Below are 8,680 nucleotides of genomic sequence, written 5' to 3'. Positions count from 1 at the left end.
AATAATGTTCTCGTTGATATGTAAAATGACTATTAAAAGTATATATTATATAATTTATTTTATTATTAAAATAAATATAAAATTATAAATTTATTATATTATATTATGAAAATAAACATATAATTATTAATTTAATATAATATATCACTTATTATATTATTAAAATAAATATATAATTATTGAATTATTACATCATATTATTTATTTATTATTGAAATAAGAAAATGAACTAATTTTTTTTAAAAAATTAAATGACTTTAAAATATAATTATAAAATAATAAAATAATTATTATTATTGATAAAGAAAATCTCATAATTTCAAGTTTTTATATGTATTTTTTTTTCATAATAAGTAAGTATTTTATATTTTATTTTATTAATAAAAAATATTTTAATAAAATTAGATTACATGAATTAAAATATTAAAATTATAAATAAAAAAATAAATAATATTAATAATATTAATTTTTAAATTATATAAAAAAATAATATAATCTATATAAAATGTAAAATCAACTTAATTATGAGGTGATGATAAAAAAATAACTACTGATGCTTATTAAATGCTTTAATTTACTTATTTAAATGTACAATATGAACGATACAGTAAACCAAACGCCATCTTTAATATGCATGGTGTATTTTTGGAGGCTTAGGAAATATTTAAAGTGTTAATTTCATCCGACGATTTGGAGAACGTAGAAAGAAAGTAATCTAATCCAACGGTCAAAACAGAACGCGACTGCAACGTTTAAATACCATCCGCAGAGCGACAGAGCAGAGACAAATCGGCAGGCAGCACACCAGCTTACCATTTTTTATACAAAATTTTCTTTACACCCTTCGCTTGCAAATTCTCTCACCACCACAATCCATTTCTACTTCAAGGATTTTTCAGGTAAACATCTCGCTCAATTCGATGCTACTTTCTCTTTCTGAATCGATGTGTTTATTTTATCACTGCATCCATGGCATAGGCACTTTTTTCTTGGAAGCAATTTTGTTTTTCAGTTTTGATTTTTGTCATTTCTGATTCGTTAAACCCTAGAAATTGATGGGCTAATCGATTTGTTGTTATTCAACGCTGAAAGGACTACTTCTATGACTACCAATCGAATTTGACCACAGATGAATACAGTTGTATTAGAAAAGTAAGGTTTTCTACTTGTATCATAGGTGCATGCATTAGCAATCAACGGAGTTGAATTTCGAGGTTTTGTTCTCAGTTTGTGAATGTTTAGTCATTTGAGTTTACTGTGTTTTATTTCCTTTTCTTATTCATACACTAAAGTTAGAACCTTGCGCTAAACTGTTTTAGCAGGGCAGTATGCTTAATATTGATTGGCTGCTGAGAATATTGAGGGGAAAAAATGGAATTAAAAGATTTCATTTGATATTTAAAAATTTTCTGGTTATTTTTTGTATCGGGTGCTATATTTTTTTACTTGGTAAAGGGATAAAGGTCGCTCTTTTAAAGTCTGCAACTGTTTATTTTTTATTGTACTTTTACTTTTCTGCTTATCAAATATAACATCTACATATTTTACCTTTCTCTTCGAGTGCATGGATGATTTCATGAGAAGTAGAAGAGTGGTGAATCCATGAGACACACTTTATTCATTCTCGCCATTATGTATTCTTGGTTTGGAAATGCATTTTGAATTAATCTACATGAAACTCTTCTTTTTCTTCTTCTTTGTCTTCTTCTTCTCGCCATTATACATTCTCACCATTGCATAATTACCTGTTGTGTTTGAAGTCTGAGTTCATTTCTTTCTACGTTATAGAAATTCAATTTTGTTCACTTACATTAATAATTGTGGTGGTGATTGTGGTGGTGATCACTTACATTATTCAGGTTTTGAACAAAAAGGAAGATTGTGGTGGTGATCAAGTTATGGCTTCTGGGAATCAAAGGACAAATTATTCTGAGGCAACTGTTGAAATAAAGATCAAAACTCTAGATTCACAAACCTATACTTTGCGTGTGGATAAAAGTGTAAGTATCGTGTGCTTTTTCCGTGATTTGTTCATTTTATATGCCTGCGTGCTATACTTGTACAGTTTCTTAGGAGTGTGTATATGTGTTCTGTATTTGCCTTTTATTCTAAGGCTCTCTTTGTTGTACAGGTTCCAGTACCTGAGCTTAAGGAACAAATTGCTACTGTTACTGGTGTGCTGTCTGAACAACAACGCCTCATATGCCGTGGAAGAGTTTTGAAGGATGATCAGCTCCTCTCAGCATACCGTATCCTTTGTATTTGTTAATTTCCTTATCTCACTGTTTTGGGCTCATTCCTTTCTGCCATGGCTGATATTAATTGGTTAAGTAAGAATATTTCTTTTTGCACATTTGAAATAACTTGCTTTTTAATTCCACTGTCTCCATCTAATTTTTGGTTCCTGTTACCCTTATATTTTCTTAGATGTGTCATTGTTAATCAATTTGCCATTTGTGGCTGTAATTTTTCACTCTATTGGCACAGCCCTTGTGTGTCTTTTGGATTTTGATGTCTTATATGAAGTGTATGTTTGGAGTTTTATCCTCAAAGTAATTAAAGCCTGCATATTTTTATTTTCTTGTAGATAATTCAAGTAACACATGAAGCTTGTGTATATCAAATAGAAAGTTTGATCTCTAGGGAAAATAGCTTTATGTTCTGCATGATTAATAGTTTCTCTACAAATTGCTTGGTTTGTTTGGAAAAGTTTTCTTGCTACATTTGGTTTAGATGTGGAAGATGGTCACACTTTGCATTTGGTTGTTAGACAACCAATTCCCCCATTATCAGATAGCTTACCAATTAATGATCCAGGTTGGTTGTGCTTTAAGGATGCCCATCAGTTTGATTTTAGAGTAGGACGTTATTTAATTATAGACATTTTGACTTCATATATTTGCATTAAACTCTAGTCATCACATATGAAATTTTGTTGAAGCATAGGGAAACAAATTGGAATTTATTAACATGATTGTGATTTTTGAGAAAATATATGCCAGTAATACAGAATATAGCACAATAAATTAAGCAAACATAAGAAAATCATTGATTGCTCTCATTTTTATCATTGATTACACTATTCATAAATTAATGAATTTTACAGGAAAATTTAAAGTAAATGGTGTCATTTGCAGAAACTGATCATCCCTCAAGTGCTTTCCATAGTCAAGGTATTCGAGCAGGTCCAAGTGTATTTGTTGGAGCCTTCAGTATTTCTGAAAATGGAGATGCGGTTCTTCCAGCATTTAATCAGGTGAGTTGATGTAGTTGCAAATTGAATTAGTCTTTAGTTCCATTCACATGAGTTGGAAAACATGTCCAGATGATTCTTGTGCTTTTGTCTTGACTTTCTTATTTTTTGTGAACAGATTGTCTCAGCTTTTCTCAATTCTATTGGTGTTGGAAGTGGCAGTGAAGGAGTTAATCTTAGGGTACATATTTAATATTATTCTGAACAAAGTGACTATTCTGGAATGGCTGGATGGTTTTGTTGTTTTGCCATTGTAGTAGTGCAATTTCTTTGGCACGAAGCTTTCATTTAACCACATTTTTAACATGCAAATACTTTCTTTTGAAAAACATTTATCGTTTTCATTCAGGTCCAAGATGTTTATAGTCATTCATTGCATTTAGAATCAAGCTTTGCAAATTGATGATTTGTTGACCATTGTGCCTCATGTTGAGTTATGAATTGATTTTTTTAATGAAAACAAGGTCAATGCTCGTCTTTCTTTTTCTCTCTCTCTCTCTCCGTTCTCTGTTTCCATTATCTATTGAGATACTGTAGCACAGATTAAGGCTGATGATAAGATATTATCCGTCAAGCTCCTTAAAGATCAAAATGCTTCTTGAGGACTTGAAGTTGAGTGTCTATTTGATATGTGTTTATGGATAGAAGTGTGTGTACGTGTTTCCATCATCTATTGAGATATTTGAGTACAAATTAAAGCTGATGATATGATATCATCCTTTGTGTTTCCATCCATTGAGATACTTGAGTACAAATTTTTAGTACAAATTAAAGCTATATGATATCATCCCTTGAGCTCCTAATCCTTAAAGCCTTGAAATGCCATTTGAAGACTTGAAGTTAAGTGCCCACTCGATACATTTTTACCGCTAGATTTGTTTGGCAGGAACCCTCTAATAGTGGCTTGGGAGATTCTAGTGGACAACAACAGCACCAAGCAACTCTGCAGCCACCTGTATGTTTCAACTCTTTGTTTTCTTTGTGCTGCTGCCATTTCTTTTTAGTGTATAAACACGGCCCTTCATCTTTTTTATAGAAGAGAAGTGATTATCTTTTTACTGGCTGTGAACCTATTACAACCTTCATTTTATGTAAGCATGGACCAGTTATGTTGGATTTGAGTTATTGTCAAATCCAAAATTAGACCATTATAGTTTAGGCTGTGAAAAATCAGTGCTCCCTTAAAATGAGTGTAGTTCAGATAAGAAGGCTAAGATAGATGTGTGAAAGGATACAAGTCTTTATGAGGACTGATAAAAAATAACAATATTTGTTGGTATGAGAAGGTAAACTCAATTGATTAGTTGGCAGATGATTGTTTAAAATGGTTTGCCCATATGCAATGTATTGATGTAAAATTGAAATTCAAGTAGTAGTAATATAGAGGAGGTAGATAAAAAGAGATGCACTAGAATGATTTAAAAAAATGAGTATCACAATTAAATCTAAAAAAATTTTCCTTAAATGAATGAAATAGTTTACTAAAGGACTTGCATAGGCTGCTCCAACTACTTTAGATTGTTTTTTAGTTGGATACTTGGGTAGGAATACATTTTGTTGCACGCACGAAATACTTCCTTTTGCATAGGTGACTCCATTTAGCTTGAATTATGGTTTATTTGGGTAGGAGCACATTTTTGTTGACACACGAAATACTTCTTCTTGCATGATTGAAGTATATAATATTATTTTTGTTGTTTCTGCAGGTGGTTCCTGATTCCTTGGCAACTTTGTCCCAGTATCTTAGCCAGTTGAGACATGAATTTGGGGCTAATGGTTAGTCAACTTATATTATATAATCCTTCTCAATATTACCCATAAAAATTTCTGGTACTCGTGTTCTTGAAATTTTGAATTGTTTTCAGGGGGAAATGGAAACAATTCACACATTGCTGCAACTAATGGGAGCAATGAACAAAACTTTGACCCTGCGCTCCCTTCAACTGCTGGCGAAAGAGGGCTTTCAAGGCCAGCATTTTTGGCAGAAGTGCTGTTTTCAACGAGGCAATTATTGATAGAACAAGTTGCTGATTGCCTATCTGTATGTGCTTCTGTTTCAAATAGTTTCCTCATTTATCAAACTGTCTAATTTAAGTGAGCCAAGTGATATCCAAGTGGGATTAAATTGATAATTTTAGGTTTTATGGTATACGGTTCAACAGGATTTGGTCCCTACATGAACTTAGGTTGTACCGTTACCTGCGTTAAGTAGTTGAATATGGAGCTAAGTCTGACTTTATTTGGTTAAATTTCTTCTAAGATTACTGCTTTTCTCTAGAAGAAGCTCTATGTAGTTCCTGCAAACCTAGAAAGTGAAGATAGAATATTTGGATTTTGCTCCTAAAAGCAAGGAATAACTGTAGGGAGCATGGGGGTAACTGTAGATGGGATAAACTTGTTCCATGAACAGTGCAAAAATGTGAATTTTGTGTTAACACATTGTTATGGCCTATATTTTACTTGCAGCATCTTGCACAACAACTAGAGGATCAAGCAAATGTTACAGATCCATCAGTTCGGATGAGTTTTCAGGCAAACAGTCTTAGATATGGAGCTCTTTTCCAGAATTTGGGTGCTTTGCTACTCGAACTTGGTCGTACAATAATGACATTACGAGTGGGCCAAACACCGGTTCGTTAATTGTTCTGTTTGCATCGTGGGATTCAATTTTGAGCTCTCATGAGCTTAGCAAGCATTAGCACTCAGCCCACTCCCCCCTTCCTTCCTCTCTTGTCTTTTCTCCCTGTGATTGCCTGCCTGAGGAGTGTTGTTGAGAAATCTTCTCAAACAATAATAATGAGCTGGTTTGTTCCTTCTCAGGCTGATGCTGTGGTAAATTCTGGACCTCCTCTATTTATATCAACTTTAGGCCCAAATCCTATGATGGTTCAGGTAATATGCTCAATCTTGTTGGTTATCTTTTTTTATGCATTCAGCCCATCTTTAATCAGTTCCTTTTTTGTTTCCTTTATGCTTGTTTTGCGCAAAACAAACCATGAACAGCCATTCCCTTTCCGATCTGGAACAAGTTTTGGGACAACCCCTATTGGAAATGCTGAAGTTACAAGGAATATCAATGTGAGGATACGAACAGGTGCCTATCCATTCAGAATCTGTTCGCTTAACAAGCTTTGAAAAATCTGATGGGATGTCATCATCTCAGTTTGGTCTGTTGTGATAAAAGCGCCTGTTTGATTTAAAGTTTCACCTTGGATTTGTATTGCTGTGTTATATGAGAGTTTATTGGATGTTAATGATGTAATTCGTGTTCAGTCTTTTCTAATTAGATGTCAGTATCTCATTTTGGTTTGTCAAAATAAAAACACTCCTTGCCATATATATGGTACTTTTTGTTTGTCATCATTGTCATTGTCCATTTGTGTGTGTGTGTGTCTCTCTCTCTCTCTCTCTCTCTCTCTCTCTCTGTGTGTGTTTATTTTATGTAATTTTATCCAATAAGTGATATAACCTTCCCTAAGTTTGATATGCAAATAATGTAGGTTCATTTATGCCCAGTGAAAGGGATTCTAACAGTCCACAGCCAACCACCGGACAAACCAACCCGGCTGTTTCTGGTGTTGCAGATTCTGTTAACCATGCAACTGCTGCATCCTTGGGGAATCTGCCTTCCATTGGGGTGTCTGAAGTGCGGGTAGTTCCTATTAGGACTGTGGTTGCTGCAATTCCTGCTTCAGTTAGGCAAACATTTTCTAGTTCGACTCATAGTTTGATGGGCTTATTCCATCCGGTCTTAGATGGAGTTCATGATGTGAATTCTGAAATTCTGGATAGCACAAGTGATTTTCAGTTTCCTAGTGACCAAAACCGTAGTTCACCTATCAGTGTTGGTGGTAATGTTGACTTTCAGACTACGGCCACAAATTCTACCCCACATGTGGCTGCTGCTAATGCACAAGAGGCAACACCAACAGTGGGTATTGAAGGAGCTTTCATCTCTAATTTGCTTCATCAAATGATGCCCTTCATAGCTCAAAATGTAGCCTTGGGATCAGAAGTGGCATCTTCAGGGAGAGATGCTGGTAATACAGAAGCTTCAACACAGGCAAGCATGATTTGTTCCTCAATTCTCTTGTTTTCTTTCATCCTTGTAGCATTGTGGATGGTTCTTTTTTTGGGTACATGGGATGGGAAGGGGAAGCTATGGATTATTCTACTAGAATATAGATAATCAACCTTCAATCATTCAACAAATTTAAAATCTTTGATATTTTTGTGTCATCCACTGTGAACATCTGGCATTTCAAGTAACCATGGTATTTCAAGTACAGGCTTCAGACTCAAATGTTGGCACTTCCTCCAGGCCACTAGGTGACCCTTCATTTGCTGGTCCTAGCAAGCGTCAAAAGGTAAGTAATGTTGTCTTTTGTTGGATATAATTTTTGAAGGAAGGGTTATTACCGTTGTTCATGATGGAATTATTTTTCTTTTTTTTTTTTTTGGAAAATCTGTGAATGCAGAGGGAGTGATTTATCTTGAAGTCCTGTATATGAAAGCAACACTGGTGCGCTTGAACTCTTATGGCAACATCGAATTAGGGCGAAACGTTTAGAGGAACATAGTTTTATTGTTTCACTTATTTCATTTATTTTGAAGATTGATAAAGCATATGCCCATATGTAAAAAATTTTGCATGTAACAAATTTTCTTTCTTTTCTTTTTAGTATAGGTGGTGATTCAAACTTGACGCCACTCTTAGAATCACTTGTACCAAATTTATATTTTTTGATTTGCTTCTTATTTGTTCAGTAATTCTATAGTCTAGCGGAAAATTTAATATATGGATGGACAAAAATTGACCAATTTTATATTGCACGACTCGATACATTCTTTTAACTTGGGTGGAATCCAACTTTTATATATGAAACTTCTAACCATGGGATGGTCCGAGTTGGTTTTCTTCATCTTCAAACATGCAGGGATCGAAAATTTTAACGCTCTTGTGAGGCTGTCGCAGGGGGAACGACATGTCGTATTAAGTGCACGACGTGCATAAACTTTCAGATCATGTCTGGTTACCATATACATAATGACACAAAAGGGCATAGTTAGAGAGTACCTATGGAGAGGGAAGAGGCATAGCATGAGTGTGTTATGTGTATGGTAAGGGCTTCCGGCTTATCTTGGTATCAGAGTCTAGTTATACTTGTATGATATATACTTCAACGATGAGTAGGGAGAAAACTTCAAACCCTAATTTCCATTAAATCCTTGTTTTCTGTTTTCTACCATATTCTTTCTAAGTGGTATATCGGCTGGAAACTAGTAACTGCTTGAGCCCTTTATTTGTGGAAGGTAGAACAACTTTTAGACACAACGTCACGTACCAAACATGGCTTGCCAAACACCTACCCCTACTACTGAAACAATTCTACAACACCCTTCACCTTCTGAAATTGTAAACCTCAC

General features: G+C 34.3%; 1 protein-coding gene across 3 annotated transcripts; it reads left to right on the top strand.

The window, feature by feature from the left end:
- The first annotated feature begins 755 nt into the window (after positions 1–755).
- On the top strand, positions 756–8,023 carry LOC110643203 (ubiquitin-like domain-containing protein CIP73). Of its 3 annotated transcripts, none has more exons than XM_021795486.2 (15): positions 756–899; positions 1,860–2,000; positions 2,132–2,249; positions 2,734–2,817; positions 3,138–3,256; positions 3,372–3,434; positions 4,140–4,208; positions 4,960–5,029; positions 5,119–5,294; positions 5,720–5,884; positions 6,074–6,145; positions 6,257–6,347; positions 6,754–7,316; positions 7,543–7,620; positions 7,732–8,023. In XM_021795486.2, the coding sequence occupies exons 2-15, from the start codon at positions 1,899–1,901 to the stop codon at positions 7,738–7,740; spliced, it is 1,779 nt and encodes a 592-aa protein (XP_021651178.2). In that variant the 5' UTR covers positions 756–899; positions 1,860–1,898; the 3' UTR covers positions 7,741–8,023. The 3 variants fall into 3 exon arrangements, with proteins under 3 accessions (XP_021651178.2, XP_057985581.1, XP_057985582.1); XM_058129598.1 differs by lacking the exon at positions 756–899 and adding an exon at positions 1,002–1,152; XM_058129599.1 differs by lacking the exons at positions 756–899; positions 1,860–2,000; positions 2,132–2,249 and having other exon boundaries at positions 3,107–3,256.
- The last annotated feature ends 657 nt before the right edge of the window (positions 8,024–8,680 follow it).

This window comes from Hevea brasiliensis, chromosome 11 (assembly GCF_030052815.1).
Source record: "Hevea brasiliensis isolate MT/VB/25A 57/8 chromosome 11, ASM3005281v1, whole genome shotgun sequence".
In the NCBI taxonomy this organism is placed as follows: domain Eukaryota; kingdom Viridiplantae; phylum Streptophyta; class Magnoliopsida; order Malpighiales; family Euphorbiaceae; genus Hevea; species Hevea brasiliensis.
This window is presented reverse-complemented; position numbering and strand designations above follow the sequence as displayed.

Coding starts and splice junctions, on each gene's coding strand:
- LOC110643203 (XM_021795486.2), top strand. CDS start 1,899: ATGGCTTCTGGGAATCAAAGGACAAATTATTCTGAGGCAACTGTTGAA. Junction 2,250..2,733: donor TCAGCTCCTCTCAGCATACC/GTATCCTTTGTA, acceptor CATTTGGTTTAG/ATGTGGAAGATGGTCACACT. Junction 6,146..6,256: donor CAAATCCTATGATGGTTCAG/GTAATATGCTCA, acceptor AACCATGAACAG/CCATTCCCTTTCCGATCTGG.